The 18,499-nt window shown below is 43.4% G+C and overlaps 1 protein-coding gene across 4 annotated transcripts; it reads left to right on the forward strand.

Moving 5' to 3' along the window:
* Positions 1-222: 222 nt before the first annotated feature.
* On the forward strand, positions 223-14,908 carry LOC140455470 (class I histocompatibility antigen, F10 alpha chain-like). 4 transcript variants are annotated; one of them, XM_072550366.1, is made up of 7 exons: positions 223-414; positions 4,512-4,772; positions 7,995-8,270; positions 8,388-8,666; positions 9,241-9,348; positions 9,757-9,789; positions 13,887-14,908. In XM_072550366.1, exons 1-7 carry the CDS (start codon positions 336-338, stop codon positions 13,946-13,948), a joined length of 1,098 nt encoding a protein of 365 aa, XP_072406467.1. In that variant the 5' UTR covers positions 223-335; the 3' UTR covers positions 13,949-14,908. The 4 variants fall into 4 exon arrangements, with proteins under 4 accessions (XP_072406467.1, XP_072406468.1, XP_072406469.1 ...); XM_072550367.1 differs by lacking the exon at positions 13,887-14,908 and adding an exon at positions 10,056-10,254; XM_072550368.1 differs by lacking the exons at positions 9,241-9,348; positions 9,757-9,789; positions 13,887-14,908 and adding an exon at positions 9,040-9,219.
* The last annotated feature ends 3,591 nt before the right edge of the window (positions 14,909-18,499 follow it).

Here is an 18,499-nt window from a genome sequence, read left to right on the forward strand (position 1 = left end):
AAATAGAAGCTGTGGTTGCTCAGAGTGACATTCAACCTGCATTTAGATTGATACTGCTGGTAACTGGTGACTGAGGGCTATGCTCATGCAATTGGTTTTTTTCTAAGATTAGCCAATCATTCTCCGGCATGTTCCCTGATTGCAACAATCGAGCAAAGATCAACAGCAATTATATAAGGTCCCAACAAACATTTTTACTTCCTTTCAGCTTCCAGCCAACATGCAGACTCAATCATGACTCGTAAAATGGAATCGCAATTGTTATTTGTTTGTTTTTGTTTTCTGAGTTTAAACAGCATCTGTTTTTGTTTCTCCCGCAAAATGTTTAATTCCCAATGGAAGAACGACAGTGGATTCCCAGAATGTTGCTGATCCTTTTCAACTTCTCCCTGTGTTTTTCCTGGGTCTCTCCCGGTAAGTACAGAATTCAGCTTTCCATTCTCTCTCTCTCTCTCTCTCTCTCTCTCTCTCTCTGTGTCTGGGGTGAATGTGAATCTCTTGGGGAGAGTTTGAAATGGGAGATGTTTGATCAGCCACCTGTTATACAGCCAGCCTGATCTTTTACACATTGAAGGCAGCACAGTCTGGGAGACTCTGATGGGATTTGTGTCCAGGTCTCCTGACAGCAGGAAGTAGAAACCCCGAAATCAGAGAAGCTCCGAGCAAATGGGAAATAGTTCCAATGGACAATTTTAATTTTCACATTGATTGGGAGAAGCCAAACAGCTTCATCGTTCCTGGTCTAAAGTCTTGTAAACACTGCGGGGAGGAGAAGGAGACTCCACTCAATTGAGTTTTTTGAGGAAATGACAAAGAGGATTGATAAGGGCAGAGCAGTAGATGTGATCTATCTGGACTTCAGTAAGGCGTTTGACAAGGTTCCCCATGGGAGACTGGTGAGCAAGGTTAGATATCATGGAATACAGGGAGAACTCACCATTTGGATACAGAACTGGCTCAAAGGTAGAAGACAGAGGATCGTGGTGGAGAGTTGTCTTTCAGACTGGAGGCCTGTGACCAGTGGAGTGCCACAAGGATCGGTGCTTTCCTCTACTTTTCATCATTTATATAAATGATTCAGATGTGAACATAAGAGGTATAGTTAGTAAATTTGCTGATGACACCAAAATTGGAGGTGTAGTGGACAATGAAGAGGGTTACCTCAGATTACAACAGGATCTTGATCAGATGGGCCAATGGGCTGAGAATTGGCAGATGGAGTTTAATTCAGATAAGTGCGAGGTGCTGCATTTTGGGCAAGCAAATCTTAGCAGGACTTATAGACCTAATGGGAAAGTCATAGGGAGTGTTGCTGAACAGAGAGACCTTGGAGTGCACATTCTTGAAAGTGGAGTCGCAGGTAGATAGGATAGTGAAGAAGGCATTTGGTATACTTTCCTTTATTGGTCAGAGTATTGAGTACAGGAGTTGGGAGGTCATGTTGCGGCTGTACAGGACATTGGTTAGGCCACTGTTGAAATATTGCGTGCAATTTTGGTCTCCTTCCAATTGGAAAGATGTTGTGAAACTTGAAAGGGTTCAGAAAAGATTTACAAGGAAGTTACCAAGGTTGGAGAGTTTGAGCTATAGGGAGAGGCTGAATAAGTTTGGGCTGTTTTCCCTGGAGCGTTGGAGGCTGAGGGGTGACCTTATAGACATTTATAATATCATGAGGGGCATGGCTAGGATAAATAGACAAAGTCTTTTCCCTGGGGTGGGGGAAGTCCAGAACTAGAGGGCATAGGTTTAGGGTTAGAGGGGAAAGATATAAAAGAGACCTAAGGGACAATTTTTTAAGCAGAGGGGCTGTTAACCTGGTCCAATCAGGGAGCCCTGGCTGACAGATATAAACAAAAGCATCAGGTGCTCTGCTTTCTCTGAGAGCTAGCTCAGAGCTAGCTGGAAAAAAAGAATGACTTGCTTTGTTGGATACCAGTCTTCATGGAGTTATTTTAATTACTTCCTCAAAGATTTCTGACAGATTTGTCAGGCATGACCTCCCCTTGACCAAGCTGGGCTGTCTCTCTCCTATTTCACTCTGCACTTCCAAGTACTCCACAATCTCATCCTTAATAATGGACCCTAATGTCTTATGAACAACCAAGGGCAAGACAACTGGCCTACAATTTCCATATTCTGCCTCCCTCCCTTCTTAAACAGGGAGGTTATTTCAGCTATTTTCCAGTCCCCTGGGTCCATCCTTGACCCCAGTGACTCCTGAAAGATGACCACTAATGCATCTCTCCAATCTCCTCAAGTATCTTCTTCAGAATTCTGGGATGTAGCCTATTCTCCTTTGTACCTTTCAGCTTCCCCAGCAGCTTGTCCTGTGTGATGACCACAACGCTCACTTCTGCCCCCGAATCTCAAAGTTCTAGTATGCTTCTTGTGTTTTCCACAGTGAAGACACATACCAAGGATTTATTTATTCAATCCACCATTTCTTTGTTCCTCTTTACTACTTCTCCAGTCTCTATTTACAGTAGTCCAATGTCCACTCTTCCCACTCTCTTATCTTTTATATACCTAAAAATCCTCTTTTTTCTTACTGCAAAGCCCATCTTATTTCATCTTCACCACTGATTCCGTTTCAGTTGTCTTCTGTTGGTTTTTAAAGGCTTCCCAGTTTCCACCTACCTTCACCATATTTATGATTTTTCTTTGGCTTTTATGCTGTCCCTGACTTCTGGCGTCATCCATAGTTGCCTCATCCTCCTCTTAGTGTGTTTCTTGTCTCTTGGGTTGAATTTCTGCTGTGCCTCCCAAATTACCACCAGATACACCTCCCGTTGCTGCTCCATCATTTTATTCTGCTAGGCTCCCTTTCCAGTGAGCTGCAGTCTGCTCCTTCCTCATGTCTTTGAAGTTACCTTGACACAATTGTAAAACCATTACGTCTGATTCAAGCTTCTCCCTCAAAAACTGCAGAGTGAATAGAGTGAATTCTATCATATTCAACCCTGATTTTCCCAATTCATCTGCATATTGAATTCCCCATGAATTTTATAATAGTGCCTTTCTTTCCATACCTTCTCTATCTCTTGATTTATTTCTGCCCCAGACCCTGACTACTGTGAGGATGCCTGGACAGAATTCCCATCAGGGTCTTTTCCCTTTGTGGCTCTTCAACTTTGTCCACACAGATTCTACACTTTCTGATTGTTTTTCACTTTTTGCTACCGATTTCATTTCCTACTAATAAGGCAACCCCACCTCCTTTGCCCATCTGCCTGTCCTTTCAATAAGACACGTGTGTTTGGATATTTAGCTGCCAGCCCTGAACCCCTTGCAGCCATGTCTCTATGATCGTCACAACATTGTGGCTGCCAATTCCATGCTGCTGTACAAGCTAATTTACCTTGTTTTATACATTGCAAGCACGTAAGGCCAACACCGTCAGTCCTGTATTGTCTTGCCCCCATTTTCATTGTTACCCCCTTATCTGCTGGGCTTGAAGTTCGATTCCTGACCCTCTCCATATTCTGTCCTATCACTTGTTGTGGAATTTTCCAGGATTCTGGTCCCAGCACGACTCAGTTTGAGCTTATCCCATTAGAACAGCTCCCTTCTTCCCCAGTGCTGGTGCCAATATCCATGAATTTGAAATCGTACAACTAGCCGAGAGGAAAAGGGAAGCATACATAAGGTCAAGGCGGCTAATAAGCTCAGTGGACACTGGTGGTCCTGTTCTGGATTGTCCACCCCCCTGTTTGACAGAGTGTGTGTGAGAGAGAGAAAGAGAGACAGAGAGAGAGACAGAGACTGTCCCCATCATCATTGTCAGTGTCATAGAGATCTACAGCATGCAAAAAGACCATTGAATCCATTGCATCTGTGCCAGTTCAAAACAACTACCTAATATTCTGACCCTACTTTCCAACACTTGGCCTGTAGCCTTGAAATCACAAGTGTACATCTAAACAAATGCTTCCAAATGTTATGAAAGTTTCTGCCTTGGCCAGTCTTTCAGGCAGTGAGTTTCGATTCCCACCACCCTACCATGTTTTCCTCACATCCCCTTTTGCCCTTTATCTTAAATACATGCCTTGTATGTGTCTCAGGTTACTCTTCCAGGTTGGTGATTTTCTGTTTAAGATTTCAATCCCTGGAGTGTGTCCACACTGATTCCATTGAGTGTCTAAGTGACTCTAATTCTGTGTTTACTCCCCATTCTGAGTGTTTGCACCCACCAATTGTGGGCCAATTTAATCTGATTCTGTTTAAAATATCAGACAAGATTCTATCAGAGTGATAAAGAGGTGGGATTATTGGAGATTGTTACTATGTGCATGGGGCTGACTTTAATTTGTGGTAGTGTGTGTAAATGTTTATTGACCTGTCCTTTTAATTGTGTCTTTGCAACATTCCCTGAAAATCACTTCAAGTGTTAATCTCTTGTGTAAGTGATATTCCTGAGGTTGAGGTAATTAGGGTCAATTGAGTCCAGGTACATTAATATGATACTTGCATTTGTAGTTCATAAATTGTTCTGTTCATTGTTTGCTTTACAGCCCCTAATGTACACACTGGAATTTACACAATTGTGTTGGGAATTAACGATTTTCCTGAGGTTATGAGCTTGGCAACGGTCAATGGAGAAGCAATAAGTTATCTTGACAGTAAAATCCATCGATGTTTCCCCAGGCAGCAGTTCATGGCTGACTCCTTTGATGCACAATTCTGGGATTATATCTCAGATTTAGTGGTAACGCATACAAACATGGCAAATAAAACTTTGAATGCAGTCATGAAACGGATAAACCAGACATCAGGTAAGATCAGAGTTATAGAAAGTCCATGTAATTTGCTCCCTTTTGTTTTCTGGGACACGAAACCTAGATGTAGGTTTGCTCACTGAGCTGGTAGGTTCATTTCCAGACGTTTCATCACCCTACTAGGTAACATCTTCAGAGGGCCTCAGGCGAAGCACTGCTCATAATTCCTGCTTTCTATTTATTTGTTTGGGTTTTTTTGGGTTGGTGATATCATTTCCTATGGTGAGGTCACTTCTGTTCTTCTTTTCAGGGGGTGGTAGATGGGGTCTAACTCAGTGTGTTTGTTGATAGAGTTCCTGTTGGAATACCAAGTTTCTAGGAATTCTCATGTGTGTCTTTATTTGGTTTGTCCTAGGATAGATGTGTTGTCCCAGTCGAAGTGGTGTCCTTCCTTATCTGTATGTAAGGATAGCAGTGAGAGAGGGTCATGGTGTTTTGTGGCGAGTTGATGTTTGTGTATCCTGGTGGTTAGTTTTCTGCCTGTTTGTCCAATGTAGTGGTTGTTATAGTCCTTGCACGGTATTTTGTAAATGACATTAGTTCTACTTTTTGTCTGTATAGGGTCTTTCATGTTCATTATCTGCTGTTTTAGTGTGTTGGTGGGTTTGTGGGATACCATGATTCTAAGGGGTCTGAGTAGTCTGGCAGTCATTTCCAAGATGTCTTTGATGTAGGGGAGAGTGGCTAGGGTTTCTGGACGTGTTTTGTCTGCATGTTTGGGTTTGTTGCTGAGAATTCGGTGGACTGTGTTCATTGGGTACCCATTCTTTTTGATTAGATGGTATAGGTGATTTTCGTCTGCTCTGCCAACCATCCAACCCAAACTTTGGGTCCGCAACATGGATGGCACCTTTGTCATCACTAAACAAAATAAATTAGAGGAAACCTTCAAGACCATCAATCCCCTTACTGGCGTAGAATTCACTACAGAGGTGGAAAACAACAACAAACTGCCATTCCGAGATGTCCAAGTGGAGCGAGCAGCCAATGGGAAACTTCAAACCAGCGTGTGCAGGATAACTGCACATACGGACCAAATATCGAACTACAGAAGTAATCAACCCAACACCCACAAACGAAGCTGCATCAGAACATTATTTCTACGAGCCAACACAAACTGCCGCACAGAAGAACTGCACAGAGCAGAGGAAAATCACCTATACCGTGTGTTCAAAAAGAATGGGAACCAATGAACACAGTCCACCGAATTCTCAGCAACAAACCCAAACATGCAGACAAAATACGTCCAGAAACCCTAGCCACTCTCCCCTACATCAAAGACATCTCAGAAATGACTGCCGGACTACTCAGACCCCTTGGCATCATGGTAGCCGACAAACCCACCAACACAGTAAAACAGCAGCTAGTTAACTTGGAATACCCTACACAGACAACAAGCAAAACTAATATCATTTACAAAATACTGTGCAAGGACTATAACAAACACTACATTGGACAAACAGGCAGAAAACTAGCCACCAGGGTACATGAACATCAACTAGCCACAAAACAACATGACCCCCTCTCACTACTATCCTTACATACGGATAAAGAACGACACTACTTCGACTGGGACAACACATTCATTCTAGAACAAGCTAAACAAAGACATGCATAAGAATTCCGAGAGGCATGGCATTCCAACTGGAACTCGATCAACTAACACATTGAGATAGACGTAATCTGCCAACCCCTAAAAAAAAGAACAGAAAGTGACCTCACCATAGGAAATGACATCACCAACCCAAAGAAACCCAAACATATAAATAGAAAGCAGGAATTATGAGCAGTGCATCACCTGAGGCCCACTGAAGACGTTATCTAGTAGGGTGATGAAATGTCTGGAAATGAACCTACCAGTTCAGTGAGCAAACCTACATCCAGAGCCTCAACCTGAGCTACAAATTTTCTCAAAACTCGCTAACATAAAACCTAAGCTAACCCCTGGCACAGACATTTGGGTCCATCATTAGAAGAGAAATCAGAGCTGTAGTGCTTTTATTTCCAAGATCATTTCTCAACCACCATCTCACCAGAAGCTTTTCCCCACTCCCTCACATTCTTTGCAAACCCAAAATTAAAAACCCAAGTCATAATGGGATTGAATTGTTTTATAAAGGTTTAGTAAAACACCTTGGCAAGGCCAGGCAATGACCATCTTTAGTAAGACACAATTTAACCACTGCCTCTTAACATTCAATGGCATTGCCATCACTCAGTCTCACAGAATCAACATTCTGGGTGTTTGCCATTGACCAGAAACCCAACTGGACTCACTACATGAATGCATGGCAACAAGGGCAACTGCAGAATAGGAATATTGCAGAAAGTAACTCACATCCTGACTTCACAAAGCCTGTCCAACATCTACAAGGCACAAGTCAGCAGTGTGTTGGAATACTCTCCATTTTCTTGGATAATGGAGCTCCAACAATATTCAAGAAAATTGACACCATCAGGGACAAAACAGCCCACTGGATTGGCATCACATGTATAAGTATGCACCCCATCCACCACTGAAGCTCAGTAATAGCAGTTTGCAATATCAATAAGATGCACTGCAAAAATTCACCAAATATCCTGAGGCATCAATTTCTAATTCCCTGACCTCTCCCATCTAGTAAGACAAGGGGAACGCATACATGGGACCACCACCAGCACTTGCAAGTTCGCCTCCAAGCCACTTACCATCCTGTCTTGAAACTTTAATGCCATTCCTTCAGTGTCACTGGGTCAAAATCCTGGAACTCCTTCCGTAAGGGCATTGTGAGTCTATGAACAGCATATGGACTGCAGGAGGTCAATAATGCTACTCACTACCACCTTCTTAAAGGCAACTAGGGATGAGCAATAACTGATGGCTCTGCCAGTGACACGTATGTCCCAGGAGTGAGTAAGAAATAAAGGATGGAAAATATGGAACCTTTAACAAGCAAAGCTATCAGTCCAGGACAGTGGGAATGTGAGCGCTGGAATTCTGACCTGGATTGGAGAGCATATTGCTTATTTGCTCCAGGTTGAGGTGTGAGACAGCAGCTGGAGAAAGGGTCAGTGCTGCCTGAGTTTGGGACCCTCTGACAGCACAGGCCCTGGGGATCAGCACCGTGTGTAACCCCCTCACCCTGGGCCTGATACAGGATCCCCATTCCACTTTCATCAGATTGTTTCAAATTTAATTTTAAAATTATCAATTATTGATCCCAGTTTGATCACCGACAGGAATTCACACTTTTCAACGGATAACTACTGTTGAGGTCAGTGATGACGGCAGCATTAAGACATCGATGAGATTTGGATTTGATGGAAAAGACTTCATCAGTTTAGACCCAAACAGAATGAAATGGATCGCATCCAATCCCATTGCAGTGATGACTAAAGAGAAATGGGATTCTGATAATTCCTGGAACAACTACTGGAAAGTACATCTGGAAGAAGGTTATGTTGAATCTTTAAAGAGGTATCTAAAAGCTGGAAAGGAATATTTCACAAGGAAAGGTATGTATTTCAGTTTTGATCCCATGTTCTGATCTAACCTCACTGATCTATGAAACCGTTCTCCCATTCCATTCAGTGTCTGTCTATTCTTTGTGGTTTCACCCTTTCCCATCACAGTTCAGCCTGAAGTGTTCATCTCCAGGACGGAGCCCAATGGTCAGGACAAGCCACTCACTCTCTCCTGCCTGGTCACTGGGTTTTATCCTGTAGACATCGAGGTGACCTGGCTAAGGAATGGAGAGGTCATGTCTGAGACCCAATCCTCGGGGGTTCGACCAAACCACGATGGGACCCACCAGATCCAGAAAAAGATTGAGATCAGTGCTGGGGATGAGGATCAATACTCCTGTCAAATTGAACACAGCAGCCTGGCAGAGGCCCAGCTCTATCAGTGGGGTAAGGACCTGGAGTATGAATGAATGAGTGAGTGAGTATCTGTGTATGTGTGTACACACACGTACACATGTTTAATACAGAAACAAGAGTTTTATTCAGCCCCTCGAGCCTGTTCCATCATTCAGTGAGGTCCTGCCTGATCTATTCCCTCACTTCCTTTATCTAATATCGCTCCATGTGTCTTGCTATCCTTCCCCAGCAGAAACCTCCTGATCTCAGGCTGGAAATGTTTCATTGATCCTCAGTGCTCACAGCATTTTCTTGAGCGAATTTCACATTTCCACTGCCATTTTTGTAAGGAATTGTTTCCTGATTTCACTCCTAGTGACCTCACTCTAATTTGAAGATGGTTCTCTGTTTTCTCTTTTTCCAGTACCAGATTATTTACAAGCCCATCAATGGGAACTTGAGAGACTTCACTGGAGAGTGAAATTGTGAGAGGATCAAGCTAAAATGTCATCTGATGCCATCAATTCCCAATGCACAGGATCAGTTAAAATTGTCCCTAGTCAGCACAAAACTGGGAATGGATCCAGGAACAGAGAAAATCATGATATTATTTAATATGTTTCAGAAATTCCAAAAAACAGCATGGAACATTTCCATCTTGTAATTGTGATTGGATTAATCGCTGCAATAACAACAATATTCGGAATAATCATCTGTAAAAAGCCATGGAGAGGTAAGAATCAGAGAGACGGGAATGTAGAACTGAGGGGACTGGGTGAGTGTGAGGGAATCTCCAGTATTGGGAGCACAGGACACTGTGGGGAAGGGAACTGATTGAATTCCCACACACAGATACACACATATAAATACATCTTGTTCGCTGCCTGATCATCCTTTATGTGATCAGCCCAGACCAGATCTAATATTGATCATTAAACCCATCAAACACACTCCCATCCTCACTGACTGAATATTGATACAATGGGAGACATCTCCAGCATCTCCATAAAGTGTAAGGATGGAGAGGAGTGTGAAAGTGAGGAATTCTTAAACAATCTCTATTCCCTCACACTTGTTGTGTTCTCATTCTCTGAAAATGAACCATTCCCCATCCTAACGGACATTTATGTTTGTTCTGCAGATTCACCAAATGGAACATACATGATCGCTCACAGTAAGTGCTTGAAAGACCAAATATTTGGGAATGAAATCTGTTTCTAATTAAGTGACATTTCTTACTTACTGATTCATCTGATTTCCATATGCTGGGAGTACCTCGGAGATACAAGTTGCTAAATGCCTCATTGCCCACTCACTCAATGTCCAGATCCTCAAAGCCCAAAGCTGCTCCTCTCAAGACTAACTCAGACTCTTTACTTCCTCCAAGTCGAGTCCTTCTCCCTTTGAGTTCTGACACGTTATTTTTTTTTTCATTTACAGTCTCTGAAGTCTCTGTTCCAGCTCCTTCATGATTCAGGAAGTGAATTGAACTCCAATCTAATGTGAACTGGGCAGTTAAGAACTTCTCCAACCAAGAACATATAAACATCACTTTATGGCATTGGAACTGAATAAAAATAAAAATCCTCAATTTTCCTGTTTAAAATGAATTGAATAAAATTCTGAAATTAAGAATCTAGTAATGACAATGAAACCATTGTTAATTGACATAAAAACCCATCTGGTTAATCAATTCCCTTTTAGACGGAATCCAGCTGTTCTTGCCTCCATGTGACTCCAGACACACAGCAGAGTGGTTGACTCTCAATTGCCCTCTGGACAATTAGCATTGGTTTATAAATGTTCGAGCAGCCAGTGATATTTACTGTTTGTGGCTTAGAGAAATGATTTAGACTTGAATGTCAGAGGGTTGATCAGTAAGTTCGCAGATGTTATTAAATAGCTGGATAAATAGTGAGGGGGATAGCGTTAGATTACAGGAGGATATATAGAGTCTGGCCAAGGCATGGAGTTTAATATCAGGGAATGGTTTGGAGATGTTGGTGTTGGACTGGAGTGTACAAAGTTAAAAATCACTCAACACCAGGTTATAGTCCAACAGGTTTAACGGGAGGTCCTGGGCTTCCTTCACCACCGCTCCCTCACCACCAGATGCCTGGAGGAAGAACGCCTTATCTTCCGCCTCAGGACACTTCAACCCCAGGGCATCGATGTGGACTTCAACAGTTTCCTCATTTCCCCTTCCCCCACGTCACCCCAGTTCCAAACTTCCAGCTCAGTACTGTTCCCATGACTTCTCCTGACTTGTCCTACCTGCCTATCTTCTTTTCCACATATCCAGTCCAACCTCCCCCTGCCCCCGACCTATCACCTTCATCCCTACCCCCCACTCACCTATTGTACTTTATGCTACTTTCTCCCCACCCCCACGCTCCTCTCACTTATCTCTCCATGCTTCAGGTTCTCTGCCTGTATTCCTGATGAAGGGCTTTTGCCCGAAATGACGATTTTACTGCTCCTCGGATGTTGCCTGAACTGCTGTGCTCTTCCAGCACCACTAATTCAGAATCTGGTTTCCAGCATCTGCAGTCTTTGTTTTTACCTGGTTTTATTGGAAGCACTAGCTTTCAGAGAGCTCTACTTCATCAGGTGGTTGCGAAGGACACAATTGTAAGATACAGAATTTATAGCAAAAGTTTACAGTGTGATGTAACTGAAATTATACATTGAAAAATACCTTGATTGTTTGTTAAGGCTCTCATCAGTTAGAATGACCATAATAGTTTCACTTCTTTCATATGTAAATCACAAAACCTTTTTTAAAAGTTACGTTCTCAGGTTAACTGTAACAATTGGTGTCAACACAAATAAGATGTTGAGATATTGAAGGTGTTAGCCCCCTGTTTTCCCCTGTGGTCTAAGTTTGTGGGAATGTGTGTGTCTGTAGGAGAGTGAGTGTGTGTGTGTCTGTCGGTGTGTGTGTCTGGGGTGGGGGGTTGTGAGTGTCTGTGAGAGAGAGAGTGTATATGTGTGTGTGAGTGTGAAGGGGTCAAAGTCTGTGAGAGGATGTATGTGTGAGTGTGGGAGTGTCTGTGTGCGTGTCTGTGTATCGGTGCGTATATCTGTATGTATGTCTGTGTGTGTGTCTGTGTGTGTGTAGGAGTGTCTCTGCATGTGTGTATAATGCAATGGTGGTCACCTGGAGTGTGACATGAACCCAAGGTGCTGGTTGAGGCCTCCCTATGGGTACCAAACTTAGCTATCAGCTTCGACCACTTTACACTCACACACATATATAGACTCTCCCTCACAGACACTCACAATCCCCCACCCCAGACACACAGACACTCCTACAGACACGCACACACACACTCCTACAGACGACACACACTCCCACACTCACACATGCATCCTCTCACAGACTTAGACCACTTTACACTCACACACATATATAGACTCTCCCTCACAGACACTCACAATCCCCCACCCCAGACACACAGACACTCCTACAGACACGCACACACATACTCCCACACTCACACATGCACCCTCTCACAGACTTAGATCACTTTACACTCACACAGATACACTCTCTCTCACAGACACTCACAAACCCCCACCCTAGACATTCACACACACACACACACACACACACACAGACACACAGACACACAAACACACACAGACATACACACACAAACATATGTTTGTGTGGGGTGAATTTGTACTTGTAGAGTTACATTGAACTTTGCTGAAAAACTGCATGAATCCATGTAAGACTCTGTTAACTCATGTTTTAGATTACAATCAGTCTAAACAGGGAACATAGGGGGCTAACACCTTCAACAACTCATCTGGACTGACACCAATTGTTAAAGTTAACCTGAGACTGTTACTTTTAAAAAAAGTGTTGTGATTTACATATGAAAGAAGTGAAACTATCATGGTCATTCTAACAGATGAGAGATTTAACAAACAATCAAAGTACTTTTTAATATAAAATTTCAGTTCCATCACACTGTAAGCTTTTGCTTTAAATTCTGTATCTTACAATTGTGTCTTCCACAATCACCTGATGAAGGAGCAGCGCTCTGAAAGCTAGTATTCTAATTAAACCTGTTGGGCTAATATCAGTGAAGTTATGCTGGAACTGTATAAAATATTGGTTAGCCCACAGAGGGTGCAGGGGAGATTTACCAGAATATCACCTGGGCTTCAGAGTTTCAGTTATAAAGAGAGAGATGTTTTCCTGAATGCAGAGTACTGTGAGGGGCAGACATGATTGAGATGTATAAGAGTATGAGGGGTATCGACAGGATAGGCAGGAAGAAACATTTCCCCTTGGTGGAGGCATCAATGAGCAGGGGGCATAGATTTTAGGTCAGGGTAAGAACCTGATGGTGCTCAGCAGCAGAGAATGTGTGGACAGATCCTCTTGATGAATGAAGCAGTGGAATGCAATCAGGTCACGTGGAAGAAGGTTAAAGCGATCCATTTCTTTTTTGACTCGAATAACTGATCCCTCCTAAGATGTGCCCATTGCTGGAGCACCACCAGTCATATGGTCACTTCATTTCTCCGATGATAACTGAAGCCCAAGCTTTGCCAATGTGACTCCTTCAAAAATAGCTTCCCTTTTGGTTGTTTCATGTGTTGCTGCTCAAGAAAGCAAATCCTCTTGAACCTCAGAATCTGCTGTTATTCCAAAAAAAAGGCATCACCAGTTGGCCTGTACTTCGTGTGTCTGTTGTCTCATCTGAAATCAAGAGGGTAGAACTTGTAATCAGCCACGGACTCTAGTTTCCAGTAGTCTGAGCTGTGTCATTAAATCTTTGTGAAACTGTCATGACCATAACACAGGATCACTGATGGATATTTTGAACTTCTAATTGCAACATGTGTGTTTCATTTAAAAAACAAGATATGCAGGCAGAACATGTCTCCAGATATGAACACATTGATTACCTGGAGAAAAACCCTGTAGTAAAGGTGAGCAGGGGAATTTCAAATGACAACCCTGTGAGGTGGAGTGAAGCAAGGCAAAGCAAAGAGGAATATGATCTCTTGTGGCTACAGGGACAGTGAGCGACTGACTTCACATCTCTCAAGCAGCAAGCCAAATTATTGACCAAATTGCTGAAGTATTTTGTACTCTCACCTTTAAAGCTTACAAAAGAACAGCAGTGGACAATGCAAGACGTGTCAGATTGTGGACACAGATACCACTATTACGCGTAGGAACACCTCCCACCTTGTACATGGCAGGTACTCATGTGACTCAGCCAACGTTGTCTATCTTATACGTTGCAGGCAAGGATGCCCTGAGACATGGTACATTGGGGAAACCGAGCAAAGGCTACAACAACGGATGAATGGGCACCGCACAACAATCAACAGACAGGAGGGTTCCCTCCCAGTTGGGGAACACTTCAGTGATCCAGGACATTCAGCCTCGGACCTTTGGGTGACCATCCTCCAAAATGGACTTCGGGACAGGCAGCAGAGAAAAGTGGCCGAGCAGAGGCTGACAGCTAAGTTCGGTACCCATAGGGAGGGCCTCAACCGGGACCTTGGGTTCATGTCACATTACAGGTGACCACCATTGCACTACACACACACACACACACACACACACACAGATATTCCTACACACACACTCTCACATACACACGGGCACAGGTACACACAGACACGCACACAGACACCCACACGCACCCTCATAGACACACAGTCCCACACTCACACATGCACCCCCTCACAGACTTAAGACACTCTGCACTCACTACACACACACACACACAAACACACACACACTTTCTCACACTCACAACCCCCACACCAGACAGACAGACACACACACACACACACACAGACAAAGACCCACATGCACACATATATTTTGTGGGGTGAATTTGTACTTGTAGAGTTATATTGCACTTTGCTCAAAAACTGCATACATTCATGTAGAACTCTGAGCTCAAAAACTGCATGAATTTATGTAAAACTCTGTTTTAGAATCAATTTAAACATCATGGCATAGACAGAGAACACAGGGGGCTAACACCTTCAACATATTGTCTAGTTATCACCATTGTTAACAGCTAATCTGAGAATGCAATTTTTAAAAAAAGGTTTTGTAATTTACACATGAAAGAAGTGAAACTATCACTGTATTCTAACAGATGAAAGGCTTAACAGGCATTCAATTTTTCAATATATAATTTCAGTTACATCACCACTGTAAATATTTGCTATAAAGTCTGTGTTACGATCGAGCCCTCCACTATCACCTGATTAAGGAGCGTCACTCCAAAAGTTAGTGTGCTTCAAATTGAACCTGTTGTAAAATAACCTGGTGTTGTGTGATTTTTAACAAAAATACAAGACATGGTGAGGACAGTGCAGGAGAGAGAGTGGGAGAGAGAGAACCTGCACAGTTACTGCATTTGTTGTTTGAATTCGTGTATCACTGGACATCGGAGTGCATCTGGGAAAATTAACAAATAGTGAAATTCACAACTAATCTTGGAAGAACTGTTGGGTCAAGTTCACAGCACAGAATCAGATAAGTTAATTGTTGTTTTAAGTCTGTCCAAGAGAAAGACTGCAGTTGTGAGTATAATGGAATCTTTCTTGATTATATGTTTTTTGGAGATAAGTCTCTTGCTTAAACTTAAAATATAAGCCATAGCTATTAATTTATACTGGGGCAGTGTTTGTAGAGGAATAAGTTGGTGTTATTTTCTGTGTCTGTAGATTGTGAAGGAGCAAAAACGGTCTTTGCATTGATATGTACTTCTTGTCAGATGTGGGAGTTTAAAGAGAGTTTAACGGTTAGTGCGGATTATATTACTTACAGTGTGGAAACAGGCCCTTCGGCCCAACAAGTCCACACCAGCCCTCCGAAGCGCAACCCACCCATACCCTTACATCTACCCCTTACCTACACTACGGGCAATTTAGGATGGTCAATTCTCCTGACCTGCACATCTTTGGACTGTGGGAGGAAACCGGAGCACCCGGAGGAAACCCACACAGACACGGGGAGAAAGTGCAAACTCCACACAGTCAGTCGCCTGAGGCAGGAATTAAACCCGGGTCTCTGGCGCTGTGAGGCAGCAGTGCAAACCACTGTGCCACCGTGCCGCCCATATTCTACATAGAATGTAGGCACACTGCTTCACATTCTACATAGCTATGGAGAAGGAGAGGATTAGGCAAAATGGGAGGATATTTAATTGGGGAAGAGAAACTATGATTGGGGAAGAGAAACTATGATGCGATTAGACATGAGTTAGGAAGCATGGATTGGGAGCAATTGTTCCATGGTAAAGGCACTATAGACATGTGGAGACTGTTTAAGGAACAGTTGTTGCAAGTGATGAATAAATATGTCCCTCTGAGACAGGCAAGAAGGGGTAAGATAAAGGAACCTTGGATAATGAGAGTGGTGGAGCTACTCATCAAAAGGAAGAAGGGGGCTTACATAAGGTGGAGGAAGTTAGGGTCAAGCTCAGCTCTAGAGGATTACAGGCAGGCGAGGAAGGAGCTCAAAAATGGTCTGAGGAGAGCCAGGAGGGGGCACAAGAAAGGCTTGGCAGAATGGATTAGGGAGAACACAAAGGCATTTTACACTTATGTGAGGAATAGGAGAATGGTCAAAGAAAGAGTAGGACCAATCAGGGATAGCATAGGGAACTTGTGTGTGGAGTCTGAGGAGGTAGGGGAAACCCGAAATGAGTTTTTTGCTTCTGTCTTTACGAAAGAAACGAACTTTGTAGTGAATGAAACCTATGAAGAGCAGGTGTGCATGCTGGAATGGATAGAGATAGAGGAAGCTGATGTGCTGAAAATTTTGTCAAACATTAAGATTGACAAGTTGCCAGGCCCGGACCAGATTTGTCCTCGGCAACGAGAAATGCAGTTGCTTTGCCACTTGCGAAGATCTTTGCATCCTCACTCTCCACTGGAGCCATACCTGAGGACTGGAAAGAGGCAAATGTAATTTCTCTCTTCAAGAAAGGAAATAGGGAAATCCCCGGCAATTACAGACCAGTAAGTCTCACGTCTGTCGTCTGCAAGGTGTTAGAAAGGATTCTGAGGGATAGGATTTATGACCATCAGGAAGAGCATGGCATGATTAAATGCAGTCAATACAGCTTTGTGATGGGCAGGTCATGCCTCACAAACCTTATAGAATTCTTTGAGGATGTGACTAGAAAAGTTGATGAGGGTAGAGCTGTGGATGTGGTTTATATGGACTTTAGCAAGGCATTTGATAAGGTTCCCCATGGTAGGCTCATTCCGAAGGACAGAAGGAATGGGATACAGGGGAACTTAGCTGTCTGGATACAGAATTGGCTGGCCAACAGAAGACAGTGAGTGGTAGTAGAAGGAAAATATTCTGCCTGGAAGTCTGTGGTGAGTGGTGTTCCACAGGGATCTGTCCTTGGGCCTCCACTGTTTGTAATTTTTATTAATGACTTGGATGAGGGGATTGAAGGATGGGTCAGCAAGATTGCAGATGACACAAAGGTTGGTGGTGTCATTGACAGTATAGAGGGCTGTTGTAGGCTGCAGTGGGACATTGACAGGATGCAGAGATGGGCTGAGAGGTGGCAGATGGAGTTCAATCTGGATAAATGTGAGGTGATGCATTTTTGAAGGTTGAATTTGAAAGCTGAGTACAGGATTAAGGATAGGATTCTTGGCAGTGTGGAGGAACAGAGGGATCTTGGTGTGCATGTACATAGATCCCTTAAAATGGCCACCCATGTGGACAGGGTTGTTAAGAAAGCATATGTGTTTTGGCTTTCATTTACAGGGGGATTGATTTTAAGAGTTGTGAGATCTTGTGGCAGCTCTATAAAACTTTGGTTAGATCACACTTGGAATACTGCGTCCAGTTCTGGTCGCCCCATTATGTGAAAAATGTGGATGCTTTGGAGAGGGTTCAGAGGAGGTTTACCAGGATGCTGCCTGGTCTGGAGGGCTTATCTTATGAAGAGAGGTTGACTGAGCTCGGACTTTTTTCATTGGAGAAAAGGAGGAGGAGAGGGGACCTAATTGAGGTATACAAGATAATGAGAGGCATAGATAGATTTGATAGCCAGAGACTATTTCCCAGGGCAGAAGTGACTAACACGAGGGGTAGTAGTTTTAAACTGGTTGGAGGAAAGTATAGAGGGGATGTCAGAGGCGGGTTCTTTACACAGAGTGTTGTGAGAGCATGGAATGCATTGCCAGCAGCAGTTGTGGAAGCAAGGTCATTGGGAACATTTAAGAGACTACTGGACATGCATATGGTCACAGAAATTTGAGGGTGCATACATGAGGATCAGTGGTCGGCACAACATTGTGGGCTGTTCTGTGCTGTACTGTTCGATTTACTGTGTTCTCTATATCTGCCATAAATGCTGTTGGATGTGAATCGTATCAGATCGAGTGAATCAGTTGGCGAGACAGATAGAAGCAATGAGGAATTTGCAACAGTATGTGATAGATGGCAGTTATAGGAAGGGGGGAAAGTCTCAGATACAGTCACACAAATGGATTAACTCCAGGAAGGGCGAGAGAGGTCGGCTAGGACAGGAGGCTTTTGTGGATATACCCATTTCAAACAGGTATGCTGTTTTGGAAAATGTAGGGGGTGATGGATTTTCAGGGGAACGCAACACGAACAGCCAAGTTTCTGGTATTGAGACTGGCTCAAATGCAATGAGGGGTACGTCGGCTTCCAAGAGATCAATTGTGTTAGGGGATTCTGTAGTCCGAGGTACGGTCAGACGCTTCTGTGGCCAGCAGAGAAAAAGCAGAATGGTGTGTTGGTGCCAGGATCAAGGATGTCTCAGAGAGGGTGCAGAATGTTCTCAAGGGGGAGAGGGGCCAGCAGGAGGTCATTGTCCACATTGGAACCAAAGACA

This window comes from Chiloscyllium punctatum, chromosome 30 (genome assembly GCF_047496795.1).
Source record: "Chiloscyllium punctatum isolate Juve2018m chromosome 30, sChiPun1.3, whole genome shotgun sequence".
Lineage (NCBI taxonomy): Eukaryota > Metazoa > Chordata > Chondrichthyes > Orectolobiformes > Hemiscylliidae > Chiloscyllium > Chiloscyllium punctatum.